This window comes from Anser brachyrhynchus, assembly GCF_964034855.1.
Source record: "Anser brachyrhynchus genome assembly, chromosome: 5".
Lineage (NCBI taxonomy): Eukaryota > Metazoa > Chordata > Aves > Anseriformes > Anatidae > Anser > Anser brachyrhynchus.
In genome coordinates, this window is record NC_137699.1 from 35,572,530 (window position 1) to 35,588,684 (window position 16,155).

At 64.4% G+C, this 16,155-nt stretch overlaps 2 protein-coding genes across 3 annotated transcripts in view; both read left to right on the top strand.

Annotated features, from left to right (window-relative positions):
• The first annotated feature begins 1,998 nt into the window (after positions 1–1,998).
• Positions 1,999–16,155, top strand: part of LOC308196571 (uncharacterized protein) — a 44,954-nt gene continuing 30,797 nt past the window's right edge. The window contains 8 exon segments of the mRNA XM_080595708.1: positions 1,999–4,556; positions 4,634–5,749; positions 5,820–6,128; positions 6,230–6,571; positions 6,687–7,007; positions 7,087–7,337; positions 15,150–15,684; positions 15,786–16,127. Coding sequence (XP_080451834.1) covers positions 3,473–4,556; positions 4,634–5,749; positions 5,820–6,128; positions 6,230–6,571; positions 6,687–7,007; positions 7,087–7,337; positions 15,150–15,684; positions 15,786–16,127 — 4,300 coding nt within the window. The 5' untranslated portion in view covers positions 1,999–3,472.
• Positions 11,493–15,211, top strand: LOC308196241 (scavenger receptor cysteine-rich type 1 protein M130-like). 2 transcript variants are annotated; one of them, XM_080595007.1, is made up of 3 exons: positions 11,493–14,112; positions 14,190–14,492; positions 14,593–15,211. In XM_080595007.1, the coding sequence occupies exons 1-3, from the start codon at positions 13,029–13,031 to the stop codon at positions 15,081–15,083; spliced, it is 1,878 nt and encodes a 625-aa protein (XP_080451133.1). In that variant the 5' UTR covers positions 11,493–13,028; the 3' UTR covers positions 15,084–15,211. The 2 variants fall into 2 exon arrangements, with proteins under 2 accessions (XP_080451133.1, XP_080451134.1); XM_080595008.1 differs by having other exon boundaries at positions 14,190–14,913; positions 14,991–15,104.

Below are 16,155 nucleotides of genomic sequence, written 5' to 3' on the forward strand. Positions count from 1 at the left end.
CGTGGCCTCACTCTCTCTTGCAGTTGGTGGCATCTTTGCAGCGCCCTGCCGCCATGGACGGGTCGTCGGGCTGGGCCTGCGCGCTCTGTCGTCACGGCCAGGATGACGTGGCCTACCTGATGCCCTGCCTCCACCAGCTTTGCTTGGGCTGTGTGCTGCGGTGGGCCAAGGAGAAGCCGAGTTGCCCCCTGTGCGAGGGCAGGCTCCAGTCCATCAAGTACTTGGTGCGGTCGGCTGACGACTACCTGGAGTGTCCCATCCCAGAGTCCGCAGAGCAGCTGGGGGACAGCAGGACGAGCAGGGGGCTGCGGGGCTGGTGCTCAGGACTCCTGAGCACAGCTTCCCACCCCAGCTCTGGGCAGCCTTCTTCCAGGAGCAGCTGGCTGACGCCAGGCCCCTGCTGGCGTGGCTGCAAGAGGAGCTGCGGAGGATCTACGGCAGCCAGTGGTGGGACGTGGCTGTGGTGCAGGGAATCGTCCTCGCCTCCCTGTGCATCTTCGGGCTGGACCAGCAGGCCCTGGTGCGGCAGCTGCAGCCTTCCCTCCACAGCCACACGGTGCCCTTCGTGGCACTGCTCGTCACCGTCGCTGCAGAGCTGTACAGAACTGGGGTGCACTGGCAGCGGGAGCGCCGGGATGCCCGTGCTGCCGGGGGGAAGGAGGACAGCCCTGCGGCCACCCCTGTCACCGCAGAGGAGGAAGGGAGCCACCACAGGAGGGGCCGGGACAGGCAGCGGCAGCAGGGCCGTCTTCCAAGGGCAGCAGGCCCAGCCCCTACGTCCCTGGCCGGGGCAGGGACCACTCGCCTGGGGGGCCCCGGTGCCCCTTGAAGAGTAAGGCCGACAGCAGCCCCCAGGACTATCCCCAGCCTCGCAAGAGACCGCCCCGATGGCAGCACTAGACAGGCACCCTGCAGAAGTGCCAGCCAGGACTGCAAGGAACAACGGGGAGGCTCTCAGTCCTCGACCTAGGCTGCCACAAAATAAAGATATCTAAAACAAGATGCGTCCCTTTCTTTCCTGGATGGCGTTCGACTTCCTCCCCTTGTAGCTGACATGACCCCATAAGCCCCAGCTGCCACTTCTGCTCCCTCCAGAGCTATGGCACGGTGGCTGGAGCATCCTTGCTGCTGCTTGTGGCCCCACCAACACCACCCCAGCAGCCCTTCCCTTGGGGTCAGCTGGTGGCAGCTTTGGCTGTCTGTTTGGGTGGCATCCCTGCCTATGGCAGCGGGTTGGAGTTGGATGATCTTTAACATCCCCTCCAACCCAAGCCACTCTTTGATTCACCCCAGCACCCAGAGCAGAGCTCACACGCAGTCGGGGCCCAAGGCGAGGGCACTGCAGGCCGGGAGCAGAAAAGGGGCCCTGATGGCCCTGCTCTGCTTCATTGTGTCCCTGCAGCTGGCTGCCTGTGTGCCTGTGCTGCACGTGGGCACTTCTCTTGTGCTCATGGAGAGAAAGAGAAAGCACAAGAGAGCTGTCAGACCCCTCCTGTGTCTGCAGAAGCAGAGCACAACAGCGAAGGCAGATCCTGCGCGCCTCCTGCGTGCACAGGGAGGTCTTTGGGACTGCCGAGAACGGCCCGACAGGAGGCCAGGAAGGAGCCCCCTGCACGAGCTGGCAGCTTGTAGCATTCATGAGCTGCTGCCTTTAGGATGGTCGCTTTGCTGCTGCTGGAGCATTGCAGGCTTCTAAATAGGAGTCAGTAAGAGAAAACAGGAGTCCCTGCCCCAGCGACCACAGGTACAAGCAACATCAAATAGCTGCAGTTAATCTGTTTAAGCACTGAATTCACTCTGGGGAAGCACACTGCCTATCAGATCATATGCCCTAATATGGAAAGCAGCCGTCAAAAATGCTCTTCACAGCTCTGCTTTTCTCATTAGTGCGCTGCGGGTAGTTTCTGAAAGCAAAACCTGTCCCAGCATAATAGGCAACAGCATTCGCCTGTCCCTGTCCTTCCTGGACCAGACAGCAACCTGCTAAACCTCAGGATACGTGGTGGTTAAGAAGCTAGTAGTGAGCTGTTCCTTTATGGGTTTTGCTTCTTTCTTTCCTCAGATGATGGTCGTGATTGTTAATTTCCAGCACAGCTGCTTGAGTTGGCGCAGGTTGCTGTCGTTTAACCCAGCAGGCAGCTGAGTACCACAGAGCCCTTCACTGGCTCCCTTCCCCTGCCCAAGTGGGATGGGGCAGAGAATTGAGGAAAAAAAAAAAGAGAGCACAAAAGGGCTGGTGACAAGTGGAGTGGGGCTGGGCAGCTCTCCTTGAGCCAAGGCCTGCGCCTGCTCGCCGCAGCCTGTCCTATCTTCCTGCCCTGGCTGCCCGGGGCTGGAGCTGGAGCTGCCCGGGGCAGAAAGCGAGAATCTAGAGGAGCTGGGGGGGGGGAGAGCAGCGCTGCTCTGGCACCCCGAGGACGTCCCCTGGGCCTGGTCCCCAGGCTGGGGCGGCCGCTTCCCAGTCTGCTCCTGGGGCTGACCTCCCCACCAGGGGGTTTGGGGCTGGGTGCCCAGCTTGCCAGCACGGCAAGGTCCTGCAGGCTGAAGCCCGGCCCGGGCCTTTCTGAGCAGCCCGGGAGCTGCAGCCCCTTGGCAGAGCCCGACCCTGCAGCCGTGGACCCAGGAGCCCCCGGTCCCCAGCGAGCTGTGCTGCCACGCGCTCCTCCTGCAGTGGGGCTGTGCCAGAAGGGCAATGCCCTGTGTCCCGGCCCTGCATACGGGCAGGGCTTCACTTTTGAGCGATGCCTGCGCATCCGGCACACACTTCCTCCTGCCCCAGCACCGGGCTGCACACAGGGACACGGGCAGGGAGGGCTGGGCCCCTGCTCCTGGCCCCTTCTAAAGCTGAGGGCTTCTGTGCTGGCCCCGCAGCAGCTGGACCCCCCCCACACCATGCTGCACTCTGTGGCTGTCTCTGTGCCTGCAGCTAAGGTCAGGCTGTCTTCTCCTCCTCGTTCCCCTCACTGCCCAAGAAGCCGTGCAGGTCCCTAGGGCTCAGCCTCGGCTCCGAGCCCCGTTGGTAGCATCCCTGCTGCTGCACAAAGCCACGATGCTATCGCCAGCAGTGCAGATGGCCCAGCAGCTGCATGAGGTCGGTGCCGACGCCAGGTCCCTGAGTGGGGGAAACCGTCCCCCTTGTGCCCTGTGCCACCAGCCGCTGCAAGGGGCTGGAGATGTCCCTCCTGCATGTGGCAGGGCTAGCACAGAGACCAGATTCTCCCTGGAGACCCCCAGGCTTGTTCCAGGTGGGTCAAGGCTTCCTAAACCCCCGACAAAGGCTGAGTACTGGGGTGCTGAGGGAGGCCATGTTCTGAGGGAGGACCCTATTCTGGGGCCTCTCCTGTCCCCAAGGGGACCTGCTCTCCTTGGGCACAGCCCCAACCCCAGCTCAGGGGGACATGGGTGATGTGCTGGCTGGCTCCCCTTGAGGACATCTGGGTGCTGAGCCCCAGTGGGGAGGCGGGGGGGGTGCATGACGCCAGAAGCGGAGCCGAGTCTCATATTTGGGCACGGAGCAGGTTATTGGAGGCTGGGCCCTGGCAGGCAGCAGATAACCCTCCTGATAGCGGCTCACAAGGTGCCTCCGCCGCCCCCATTGGCTCCTGCCAGCGGGGGCTGCCTATATATCCCCCTCCCCGCCGCGGGGCTGCGTCTGGCACTGGGGGCAGGATGGTGCCTGCCAGAGCACTGGGGCTGCTCCTCTGCGTGCAGCTCTGCGGGGGTGAGTGGTGGGGCTGGCCGTGGGGCAGGGGCTGGCCGTGGGGCAGTGGGCAAGCGGTGGGGCAGGGAGCAGCCGTGGGGCAGGCACCCCGCGGGCTCAGCAAGGTCCCTGGGGTTGCCCGCAGGCAGCGGGGAGCTGCGGCTGGTGGATGGCGGCGGGCGCTGCGCCGGCCGGGTGGAGGTGAAGCACGAGGGCGAGTGGGGCTCCGTCTGCAGCTACGACCTCGACTGGGACCACCGTGGTGCTGGCATAGTGTGCCGGCAGCTGGGCTGCGGTGCGGTGGCCCGGGCATCCCCGTACGCCCCGTTTGGGCAGGGCAAGGGACGCATCTGGCTGCACCCCTTCTTCTGCCGTGGCTCTGAGGCCACCTTGCAGGACTGTCCTCATTATGGCTGGGGCAAGCACTTCTGCGACCATGACCGGGATGTGGGCGTGACCTGCACAGGTGAGGCGGGGTGGTGGTACTGGGGATACCGTGCTGGGACCCCCAGGACTGGACTGAGGTTGGTCCCTGGTGCAGAGGCGCTGGAGCTGCGTCTGGCGGCTGGCAGGGGACCCTGTGAGGGGAGAGTGGAGGTGAAACTGCGTGGACACTGGGGCACGGTGGCAGATGACAAGTGGGATATGGAGGACGCCGAGGTGGTGTGCCAGCAGATGGGCTGCGGCTCGGCCGCTGGTGCCTATCACAGCTCCCTCTTTGGCCAAGCTGACGGTCCTCTCAGCTTTGCTGTTGTCGACTGTAATGGCAATGAGAAGGCCTTATGGAGCTGTAACATTTTGGGCTGGGGACCCTATAAGAGCCCACATAAGTATGACACTGCTGTGGTCTGCCAAGGTGAGAGCTGGGGACATGTGGTGCTGCAGGGAGCCCCATCGTCCGCATCCGCCCCAGGAGCCCTCCTCTCCTGGCAGGGTTCTCCCGTCTGACTGGAGGGGACGGCGCCTGCTCGGGGCGGCTGGAGGTGCGGCAGGGCCGCGCCTGGGCCACCGTCTGCCACGGCCACGTGGACCTCAAGGCCGCCCAGGTGGTCTGCAGAGAGCTGGGCTGCGGCATGGCAGTGGCCGTCCCCGGTGCCGGCCATTTTGGGGCAGCAACGGGGCCGCTCTGGGACGGCGCCTTTGAGTGCAACGGCAGCGAGCCACTCCTCGCCAACTGCGCCCGGCGGCCGACCCACAGCCAGTCCTGTGCTGGCCCCGCTTCTATCGTCTGCTCACGTAAGTGCTGGGGCTGGGGGGCTGGGGTGGACCCTTGCAGAGTGATGTGCCCAGTGGGTCCCTGCTCTGCTGCCCCCTTAGCGCCCTCTCTCCACCGCAGCCTACACCGGTTTCCGTTTGGCGGATGGCGGCTCGGGCTGCGCCGGGCGGGTGGAGGTGGAGGAGCAGGGGACATGGGGATCCCTCTGTGCCACCGCCTGGGACCTGCCCGACGCCCACGTCCTGTGCCGCCACCTGGGCTGCGGCCCCGCCGCCTCCCTGCCCCCAGGAGGCCATTTTGGGACGGGCACGGCGATGGGGTCACTGCGGCGCGATGCCCTGAGCTGCAGCGGGAGCGAGCGGCACCCGGGCGAGTGCCCCGTGGCGGTGCTGGGGGAGCCCGCCTGCCCCCCTGGCCATGCCGCCGCCGTCAACTGCTCAGGTGGGTGCAGGGGACGCGGGCACCCGTGGCAGGCGGGGAGCAGTGCCTGTCCCCATGGCATGGCCGGGCTCTTGCAGGCGCCGCTGAGCCCGTGCGGCTGCTGGACGGGGAGAGCCGGTGTGACGGGCGGCTGGAGGTGGCCACAAGCGCCGGGGACTGGGCCCATGTGACCGCGGGGCCGTGGGATGACCGAGCTGCCTCCGTGGCGTGCCGGCAGCTGGGCTGTGGTGTGCCAGAGAAGGTCTACGCTGTGCCGGCTGCCAGCTTGGGCCCTGTGGAGCTGCAGGAGCTGCGGTGTGCTGGCACCGAGGAGCGCCTGGCACAGTGCAACGCCTCGGGGCCTGCCGCAGCGCCCAGCCACAGCCCCACAGAGGCGGCCGTTGCCTGCTCAGGTGAGTGCGCCGGGAAGGGCCGCGGGTGCCCAGCGGGTGCCCCCAGCCCCATCCTGGCCCTCCCGTGCAGGCAGCCGGCGGCTGAGGCTGGCGGGCGGCCCCGGGCACTGCGCCGGCAGGGTGGAGGTGTACAGCGAGGGCACCTGGGGCACCGTCTGCCAGGACGCCTGGGACCTGCCACATGCCAACGTCGTGTGCCGCCAGCTGGGGTGCGGACGGGCCCTGGAGGCGCCCGGCTCTGAGCGCTTCGGGCCCGGCGTGGGGACGCTGTGGCCGGGTGCCGGGGGCTGCTCGGGGACGGAGGCGGCTCTCTGGGACTGCCCAGCCCCAGCACGGCGTGGCTGCCGCCGGGGCGGTGGTGCCGGTGCCGTGTGCTCAGGTGAGCACTGTGATCCCTGAGCTGGGGAGCAGTCCCCACTGCCCGTGGGGTGCGCGCTGCTCTGTGAGGTGCCGTGACCCCCCTGTCCCCTGTTGTTGCAGGGCTGCTGCGTCTGGCGGGGGGCAGCAGCAGCTGCAGCGGGCACCTGGAGGTGCTGCACGAGGGGACGTGGGGCCGCGTGTGCGCCAACGACACCAGCCCCGCCACAGCTGCCGTTGTCTGCCGCCAGCTGGGCTGTGGCACCAGGGGGAGGCTGGAGGCCGTCCCCACACAGGGCTCGGTCCCCGCCTGGCTGGGCTGGGTGCAATGCCAGGAGGGGGCCCCCTCACTCTGGCGCTGCCCGTCGGCGCCCTGGCACCTGCAGTCCTGCGGTCCTGACGGGGTCACCCACATCGCCTGTGATGAGGACACCGAGGGAACGAGCGGGGCCACCACAACTGCAGGTAGCAGCTGCCAGCACAGGAATGCTTGCACAGGTGGCTCTGCCCGTGCCCACAGCCCACTGCCGCTGCTGCCGTGCGGATCCCGGCCTCACGCTGCCCCTGGCCATCCCTGCAGGTGTCACCAGCAGCGTTGCCCCACTGACAGCAGTGTCGGGGAGTGTGACTGTGCCCACGGTCCTGTGCGTGCTCCTGGGGACGCTGCTGTGCCTGGCCCTGGCAGCCCTGGCTGTGCAGGCACACCACGCACGGGTGCAGCGCCAAGGTGGGTGCTACTTTGGGAGTCTCCATGGGGCTGTGGGGAACAGTGGATCATGCCTTTGCCACGTGTACTTCCTTGCAGACCCTGTCAAAGCCACGGACGTTGGCTCTGAGGCCGTGTACGAGGAGCTGGATTACAGCCTGATGCCTGAGTACCAGGAGGTGCCCAGCAACACAGGTGGGAGCATTGTTTTCCCCGGGGCTTGGGGCTGTCTCCATCCCAGGCCGAGCACCTAACGCCCCATTCACCACCTCAGGCTCCCTGTCGAAGGGCTCAGGCATGAATCTGACGATAAACAGCAGGGATGGCAATGAGGACGAGAACGACACAGGGGCAGCCCCAGGTAGGGGAAGTGGAACTCGGCATGGACGGAAAGGCACAGGGGACCCAAGGAGAAGGGTCATGGCCAAGCAGTGGTGCTGGGGAGGTGAGGGGATGTGGCCCTTGTGGCTGCATCCTCAGCCCCGCCCCCTCCATGCCTGGCACAGCCCCCCCAGTCCAGTCCAGGCACAGCCCCCTGGATGGCTATGATGATGCTGCAGCCGTGCCGGAGGAGTCCCCCGCTCCCCACAGCGGGGACGCCCCGGCGCAGTGCCACGGGGACACGGGCTATGACGACGTTGATGTCAGCACCCTGGGGACAGTGCCGTGAGGAGACACTGGGGACATGGCTGCAAGAGGGGGCTCCGGCCCCAGAGACGGGTGGCCATGCCCATGGGGGGGCACCCATCCCTGCACAGCCCTCAGCACACTGCAGAAACGGCTCCATCGGCCCACCCGCACCCGTGGCCCAACGTCATGCCAGGGTCCTTGTGAAGTTTTTCTGCATGGCTTTTCCCTGCACAGCACTCTTTCTGATTAAAGTCCCCAAGTGCTTGGAACCTCACTCCCAGCACCGGCGCCTCTCTCTCTCCTGGGCCCGTCGTCTGTCCCTCGGGGCCACAGGGCAGAGCTGGGCCCGCAGGCACATCCCCATGGCTCTGGGCATGCAGGAAGGATGGGGAAGAGCCCAGGGCCTGGCCCCGGGGCCTTCCATTGGCCCCAGAGATGCACGCTCTCCCAGCCAGGAGAACAGGCCTAGGGAATGGCATGGCAAGTCCCAGGGACAGTTCCCCTGCCCCAGCACCCACAGCGCCACCTGCCCGGGGCACGGCGAGGGGATCGCATGCACCCTCAGCAAGCCAGCAGAGGTCATCAAGGTGGACAGGAGTGTTGATGTGCCTGAGGGCAGAAAGGCTCTACAAAGGGACCTGGATAGGCTGGACTGATGGGCCGAGGCCAACTGTACGAGGTTCAAGGCCAAGTGCCGCGTCCTGCACTTGGGGCACAACAACCCCATGCAAGGCTGCAGGCTGAGGGCAGAGAGGCTGGAAAGCTGCCTGGCGGGAAGGGAGCTGGGGGGATTGGTGGGCAGGCGGCTGAACAGGAGCCAGCGGTGTGCTGACGTGGCCAAGAGGGCCAACAGCCTCCTGGCTAGTATCAGAACTGTTGTGGCCAGCAGGGCGAGGGAAGTGATCGTCCCTCTGTACTCGTCCCTGTTGAGGCTACACCTTGAGTACTGTGTTCAGCTCTAGGGCCCCCACTACAACAAGGACATGGACCGGTCCAGAGGAGGCCATGAGGGTGATCAGAGGGCTGGAGCAGCTCTCCTCTGCAGACAGGCTGAGAGAATTGGGGTTGTTCAGCCTGAAGAAGAGAAGGCTCCGGGGAGACCTTCCAGTGGCTTTCCACTACTTAAAGGGGACTACAGGAAAGCTGGGGAAGGACTCTTCATCAGAGACTCTGCATCATGGCCTCTCATCCCTGCAGGGAGGCAACAGCACCTCCCACTTGAGTGTTATCAGCAAACTTGCTGAGGATGCATTCCGTTCCTGCATCCGGATCATGGATAAAAATGTTGAACGGGACTGGCCCTAGAGCTGAGCTCTGGGGAACAGCGCTAGTTACTGGCCACCAAACACCTGGAGAAGCAAGCGCATTCCCCAGAGATGGTTAAGGGTCTATAGGGGAGGATGTGTGAGGAGCAGCTGAGGTCCCTTGGTTTGTGCAGCCCAGAGCAGAGCAGGCTGAGGGGAGGCCTCATGACGGCCTGCAGCTCCCTCACGAGGGGAGCGGAGGGGCAGGCGCTGAGCTCTGCTCTCTGGGGACAGCGACAGGACCCGAGGGAACGGCATGGAGCTGGGACAGGGGAGGGTCAGGCTGGGTGTGAGGGAAAGGTTCTTTACCGGGAGGGTGGTTGGGCACTGGGACAGGCTCCCCAGGGACATGGTCATAGCACCGAGCCTGCTGCAGTTCAAGAAGCCTTTGGACAACATTCTCAGACACATGGTCTGATTTTTGGGTGGTCCTTTGAGGACCCAGGAGTTGGACTTGATGATCCTTGTGGGTCCCTTCCAACTCGGCACATTCCATGATTCTGTGATTCTTCCTCCTGCCATGGCCACATGGCCCTGCCTTGGAGTAGCCTGCCTCATCCTCTTCCTCCTCCTCCTCCTTCTCAGTAGGAGTTTCTGCCCTTACTAAACGAGGTGACTTTGGCATCCATTGTTTCGTCTTGTGGACAGAGGTGACTGAGAGAGGCATGGGTTGGTTCTCGGGCCCAGCCGCAGGGCCTCTCGCAGGGGCTGGCATGGCTGCATGTTGTAGTGATTTCTGTCTCTTTGGAATTGCCAGGGTGATGGCCCACCTTTCTCAAACATTTAACTAGGGTTTTAGGATTCTGCACGTGTTCAGGGCAGAAGTTCCCAAGCATTGGAGGTGCTTTTATATATATATATATATATATATGTATGTGTAAGTGTATGTGTGCAGATAAATAGCCAGTGATATAGCGCCTGTCAGGCTGAAGTTAACACACGTGAAGATATAAGAGTATGTCATAAAAAGATTGATTTTTTTTTTTACACTAGGCTTTCTGATATGCCTACGGGAGTTTTGCGTAAAAACCCAAAGGAAAGCAAATGCCATTTCTCAAAAACTGAAGAAAAAGGAATATTAATTATGTTAATTAAACTGAAATACATTTTACATTTTCAAATATTTATATCTGAAGACAGCGGCAGAGAGGGCCGGGCTCTGCTGTGGTGGTTTTACCCTGCTACGCAGCTGAGCTCCACCAAAACCGCTCTCTCACTCGCCCTCCTTGATGACAATAGGGGAGATAATATGATGGAAAGGGCTCAAGGGTTGAGTTAAGGACAGGGAGATTGCTCACCAGTTACGGCACGGGCAATACAGATCCGTGTAGAGAGATCAATATAATTTCTTTCCAATCATTAGCAGACTAGAAGAGTGAGGAACTAAAAGCATGCTAAAAACACCTTCCCCCATCCACCCTCTTCTACGTCCTCCCCCGATCGGTGCAGGGGAACAGGCAATGGGGGCTGCGGTCAGTCCCTGATGCTTCGTCTCTGCCACTCCTTCACGGTCATTCTCTGCCCCTGCTCCATGTGCGTCCCTCCCACGGGATGCCGTCCTTCCCGAACTGAGCCTGCGGGGACTGCCCACAGGCAGCAGCTCTTCAAGAACTGCTCCAACATGGCTCCGTGCCTGGAGCATCCTTGCTGTTGCTTGTGGCCCCACCAACACCACCCCAGCAGCCCTTCCCTTGGGGTCAGCTGGTGGCAGCTTTGGCTGTCTGTTTGGGTGGCATCCCTGCCTATGGCAGGGGGTTGGAGTTAGATGCTCTTTTAGGTTTGACGTCAGGAGAAACTTCTTCCTTGTAAGGGTAGTGAACCACTGGAAGAGGTTGCCAGGAGAAGTTGTGGATACCCCGTTCCTGGAGGTGTTCAAGGCCAGACTGGAGGGGGCCTTGGCCAACCTGACCTAGTCGGTGGCATCCCTGCCTATGGAAGGGTGTTGGAGTTAGGTGATCTTTAACACCACCTCCAACCCAAGCCACTCTTTGATTCTCTCCAGCACCCAGAGCAGAGCTCACATGCAGTCGGAGGCCGGAGGTAAGGGCATTGCGAGCCAGGAGCAGCAAAGTGGCCGGCTCTTACCCCATCTGCAAGGGCCCTGATGGCCCCACTCTGCTTCATCGTGTCCCTGCAGCTGGCTGCCTGTGTGCGTGTGCTGCACGTGGGCACTTCTTTGTGTTTATGGAGAGAGTGAGAGCGAGCACAAGAGAGCTGTCAGACCCCTCCTGTGTCTGCAGGAGCAGAGCACAACAGCGAAGGCAGATCCTGCGCGCCTCCTGCGTGCAAAGAGAGGTCTTTGGGACTGCTGAGAACGGCCCGACAGGAGGCCAGGAAGGAGCCCCCTGCACGAGCTGGCAGCTTGTAGCATTCATGAGCTGCTGCCTTTAGGATGGTCGCTTTGCTGCTGCTGGAGCATTGCAGGCTTCTAAATAGGAGTCAGTAAGAGAAAACAGGAGTCCCTGCCCCAGCGACCGCAGGTACAAGCAACATCAAATAGCTGCAGTTAATCTGTTTAAGCACCGAATTCACTCCGGGGAAGCACACTGCCTATCAGATCATATGCCCTAATACGAAAAACAGCCTTCAAAAATGCTCTTCACAGCTCTGCTTTTCTCATTAGTGCGCTGCGGGTAGTTTCTGAAAGCAAAACCTGTCCCAGCATAATAGGCAACAGCATTCACCTGTCCTTTCCCTTCCTGGACCAGACAGCAACCTGCTAAACCTCAGGATACGTGGTGGTTAAGAAGCTGGTAGTGAGCTGTTCCTTTATGGGTTTTGCTTCTTCCTTTTCTCAGATGATGGTTGTGATTGGTAATTTCCAGCACAGCTGCTTGAGTTGGCGCAGGTTGCTGTCGTTTAACCCAGCAGGCAGCTGAGTACCACAGAGCCCTTCACTGGCTCCCCTCCCCTGCCCAAGTGGGATGGGGCAGAGAACTCAGAAAAATAAATAAATACATAAAACAGAGGGCATGAAAGGGCTGGTGGTGTGTGGAGCAGGGCTGGGCAGCACTCCTTGGGCCGAGGCATGTGCCTGCTTGCCGCAGCCTGTCCTATCTTCCTGCCCTGGCTGCCCGGGGCTGGAGCTGGAGCTGCCTGGGGCAGAAAGCGAGAAGCGGAAGGAGCTCGGGGGGGAGAGCAGCGCTGCTCTGGCACCCCGAGGACATCACCTGGGCCTGGACCCCAGGCTGGGGCGGCAGCTTCCCACTCTGCTCCTGGGGCTGACCTCCCCACCAGGGGGTTTGGGGCTGGGTGCTCAGCTTGCCAGCATGGCAAGGTCCTGCAGGCTGAAGCCCGGCCCGGGCCTTTCTGAGCAGCCCGGGAGCTGCAGACCCTTGGCAGAGCCCGACCCTGCAGCCATGGACCCAGGAGCCCCCGGTCCCCAGCGAGCCGTGCTGCCACGCGCTCCTCCTGCAGTGGGGCTGTGCCAGAAGGGCAATGCCCTGTGTCCCGGCCCTGCGTACGGGCAGGGCTTCGCTTTTGAGCAGCGCCTGCACATCCGGCACACACTTCCTCCTGCCCCAGCACCGGGCTGCACACAGGGACACGGGCAGGGAGGGCTGGGCCCCTGCTCCTGACCCCTTCTAAAGCTGGGGGCTTTTGTGCTGGCCCTGCAGCAGCTGGACCCCCCGCACCAAGCTCTGTGGCTGTCCCTGTGCCTGCTGCTAGGGTCAGACTGCCTCCTCCTCCTCCTCCTCCCACTTTGGGGCTCCTTCTTTCTGCCCCCAGAGCATGTATCACATGGACTGTCTGCTATCAATGCTGAAGCTCAGTCCCCAAGAAGCTGTGCGGGTCCCTAGGGCTCAGCCTCGGCTCCGAGCCCCGTTGGTAGCATCCCCGCTGCTGCACAAAGCCACGATGCTATCGCCAGCAGTGCAGATGGCCCAGCAGCTGCGTGCGGTCAGTGCCGACGCCAGGTCCCCGAGTGGGGGAAACCGTCCCCCTTGTGCCCTGTGCCACCAGCCGCTGCAAGGGGCTGGAGATGTCCCTCCTGCACGTGTCAGGGCCAGAACAGAGACCAGATTCTCCCCGGTGACCCCCAGGCTTGTTCCAGGTGGGTCAAGGCTTCCCCAACCCCCTGACAAAGGCTGAGTACTGGGATGCTGAGGGAGGCCATGTTCTGAGGCAGGACCCTATTCTGGGGCCACTCCTTTCCCCACGGGGACCTGCTCTCCTTAGGCACAGCCCCAACCCCAGCTCAGGGGGACACGGGTGATGTGCTGGCTGGCTCCCCTTGAGGACATCTGGGTGCTGAGCCCCAGTGGGGAGGCGGGGGGGGTGCATGACGCCAGAAGCGGAGCCGAGTCTCATATTTGGGCACGGAGCAGGTTATTGGAGGCTGGGCCCTGGCAGGCAGCAGATAACCCTCCTGATAGCGGCTCACAAGGTGCCTCCGCCGCCCCCATTGGCTCCTGCCAGCGGGGGCTGCCTATATATCCCCCTCCCCGCCGCGGGGCTGCGTCTGGCACTGGGGGCAGGATGGTGCCTGCCAGAGCACTGGGGCTGCTCCTCTGCGTGCAGCTCTGCGGGGGTGAGTGGTGGGGCTGGCCGTGGGGCAGGGGCTGGCCGTGGGGCAGTGGGCAAGCGGTGGGGCAGGGAGCAGCCGTGGGGCAGGCACCCCGCGGGCTCAGCAAGGCCCCTGGGGTTGCCCGCAGGCAGCGGGGAGCTGCGGCTGGTGGATGGCGGCGGGCGCTGCGCCGGCCGGGTGGAGGTGAAGCACGAGGGCGAGTGGGGCTCCGTCTGCAGCTACGACTTCGACTGGGACCACCGCGGCGCTGGCGTGGTGTGCCGGCAGCTGGGCTGCGGTGCGGTGGCCCGGACATCCCCGTACGCCCCGTTTGGGCAGGGCAAGGGACGCATCTGGCTGCATCCAATCTTCTGTCTTGGGACAGAAGCCACCTTGGAGGAGTGCCTCCACTTTGGCTGGGGCAAACACTTCTGCGGCCACAAGTGGGATGTGGGCGTGACATGCACAGGTGAGGAGGGGTGGTGGTGCTGGGGATGCCGTGCTGGGACCCCCAGGACTGGACTGAGGCTGGTGCCCGGTACAGAGGCGGTGGAGCTGCGTCTGGTGGCTGGCAGGGGACCCTGTGAGGGGAGAGTGGAGGTGAAGCTGCGGGGACGCTGGGGCACGGTGGCGGACTATCCATGGGACATGGAGGACGCCGAGGTGGTGTGCCAGCAGATGGGCTGTGGCTCGGCCGCTGGTGCTTACCACAGCTCCCTCTTTGGCCAAGCGGAAGGTCCCATCAGCTTAGCCTTTATCAACTGTACCGGAAACGAGAAGGCCCTTTGGGACTGCAAGATTCAGGGTTGGGGACCATATACCAGAATTACAAAATACAACAGGGCTGTGGTCTGCCAAGGTGAGTGCTGGGGACATGCGGTGCTGCAGGGAGCCCCCTCGTCCGCATCCGCCCCAGGAGCCCTCCTCTCCCGGCAGGGTTCTCCCGTCTGACTGGAGGGGACGGCGCCTGCTCGGGGCGGCTGGAGGTGCGGCAGGGCCGTGCCTGGGCCACCGTCTGCCACGGCCACGTGGACCTCAAGGCCGCCCAGGTGGTCTGCAGGGAGCTGGGCTGCGGCATGGCACTGGCCGTCCCCGGTGCCGGCCATTTTGGGGCAGCAACGGGGCCGCTCTGGGATGGCGCCTTTGAGTGCAACGGCAGCGAGCCACTCCTCGCCAACTGCGCCCGGCGGCCGACCCACGGCCAGTCCTGTGCTGGCCCCGCTTCTATCATCTGCTCACGTAAGTGCTGGGCCTGGGGGGCTGGGGTGGACCCTTGCAGAGTGATGTGCCCAGTGGGTCCCTGCTCTGCTGCCCCCTTAGCGCCCTCTCTCCACCGCAGCCTACACCGGTTTCCGTTTGGCGGATGGCGGCTCGGGCTGCACCGGGCGCGTGGAGGTGGAGGAGCAGGGGACATGGGGAGCCCTGTGTGCCACCGCCTGGGACCTGCCCGACGCCCACGTCCTGTGCCGCCACCTGGGCTGCGGCCCCGCCGCCTCCCTGCCCCCAGGAGGCCATTTTGGGACGGGCACGGCGACGGGGCCGCTGCGGCGCGATGCCCTGAGCTGCAGCGGGAGCGAGCGGCACCCGGGCGAGTGCCCCGTGGCGGTGCTGGGGGAGCCCGCCTGCCCCCCTGGCCATGCCGCCGCCGTCAACTGCTCAGGTGGGTGCAGGGGACGCGGGCACCCGTGGCAGGCGGGGAGCAGTGCCCGTCCCCATGGCATGGCCGGGCTCTTGCAGGCGCCGCTGAGCCCCTGCAGCTGCTGGACGGGGAGAGCCGGTGCGACGGGCGGCTGGAGGTGGCCACAAGCCCCGGGGACTGGGCCCGTGTGACTGCGGGGCTGTGGGATGACCGAGCTGCCTCCGTGGCGTGCCGGCAGCTAGGCTGCGGTGTGCCAGAGAAGGTCTACGCTGTGCCAGCCGCCAGCTTGGGCCCTGTGGAGCTGCAGGAGCTGCGGTGTGCTGGCACCGAGGAGCGCCTGGCACAGTGCAACGCCTCGGGGCCTGCCGCAGCGCCCAGCCACAGCCCCACAGAGGCAGCCGTTGCCTGCTCAGGTGAGTGCGCCGGGAAGGGCCGCGGGTGCCCAGCGGGTGCCCCCAGCCCCATCCTGGCCCTCCCGTGCAGGCAGCCGGCGGCTGAGGCTGGCGGGCGGCCCCGGGCGCTGCGCCGGCAGGGTGGAGGTGTACAGCGAGGGCACCTGGGGCACCGTCTGCCAGGACGCCTGGGACCTGCCACATGCCGACGTCGTGTGCCGCCAGCTGGGGTGCGGACGGGCCCTGGAGGCGCCCGGCTCTGAGCGCTTCGGGCCCGGCGTGGGGACGCTGTGGCCGGGTGCCGGGGGCTGCTCGGGGACGGAGGCGGCTCTCTGGGACTGCCCAGCCCCAGCACGGCGTGGCTGCCGCCGGGGCGGTGGTGCCGGTGCCGTGTGCTCAGGTGAGCACTGTGATCCCTGAGCTGGGGAGCAGTCCCCACTGCCCGTGGGGTGCGCGCTGCTCTGTGAGGTGCCGTGACCCCGCTGTCCCCTGTTGTTGCAGGGCTGCTGCGTCTGGCGGGGGGCAGCAGCAGCTGCAGCGGGCACCTGGAGGTGCTGCACGAGGGGACGTGGGGCCGCGTGTGCGCCAACGACACCAGCCCCGCCACAGCTGCCGTTGTCTGCCGCCAGCTGGGCTGTGGCACCAGGGGGAGGCTGGAGGCCGTCCCCGCACAGGGCTCGGTCCCCGCCTGGCTGGGCTGGGTGCAATGCCAGGAGGGGGTCCCCTCGCTCTGGCGCTGCCCCTCGGCACTCTGGCACCTGCAGTCCTGCGGTCCTGACGGGGTCACCCACATTGCCTGTGATGAGGACACCGAGGGAACGAGCGGTGCCACCACAACTGCAGGTAGCAGCTGCCAGCACGGGGATGCTTG

Bases quoted from the DNA above. Each gene is read 5' to 3' on its own strand.
- LOC308196241 (XM_080595007.1), top strand. From the start codon at position 13,029: ATGACGCCAGAAGCGGAGCCGAGTCTCATATTTGGGCACGGAGCAGGT. The intron at 14,113-14,189 runs GTGAGTGCTGGG...CTCTCCCGGCAG, and splicing joins CAGGGCTGTGGTCTGCCAAG to GGTTCTCCCGTCTGACTGGA. The intron at 14,493-14,592 runs GTAAGTGCTGGG...TCTCCACCGCAG, and splicing joins CGCTTCTATCATCTGCTCAC to CCTACACCGGTTTCCGTTTG.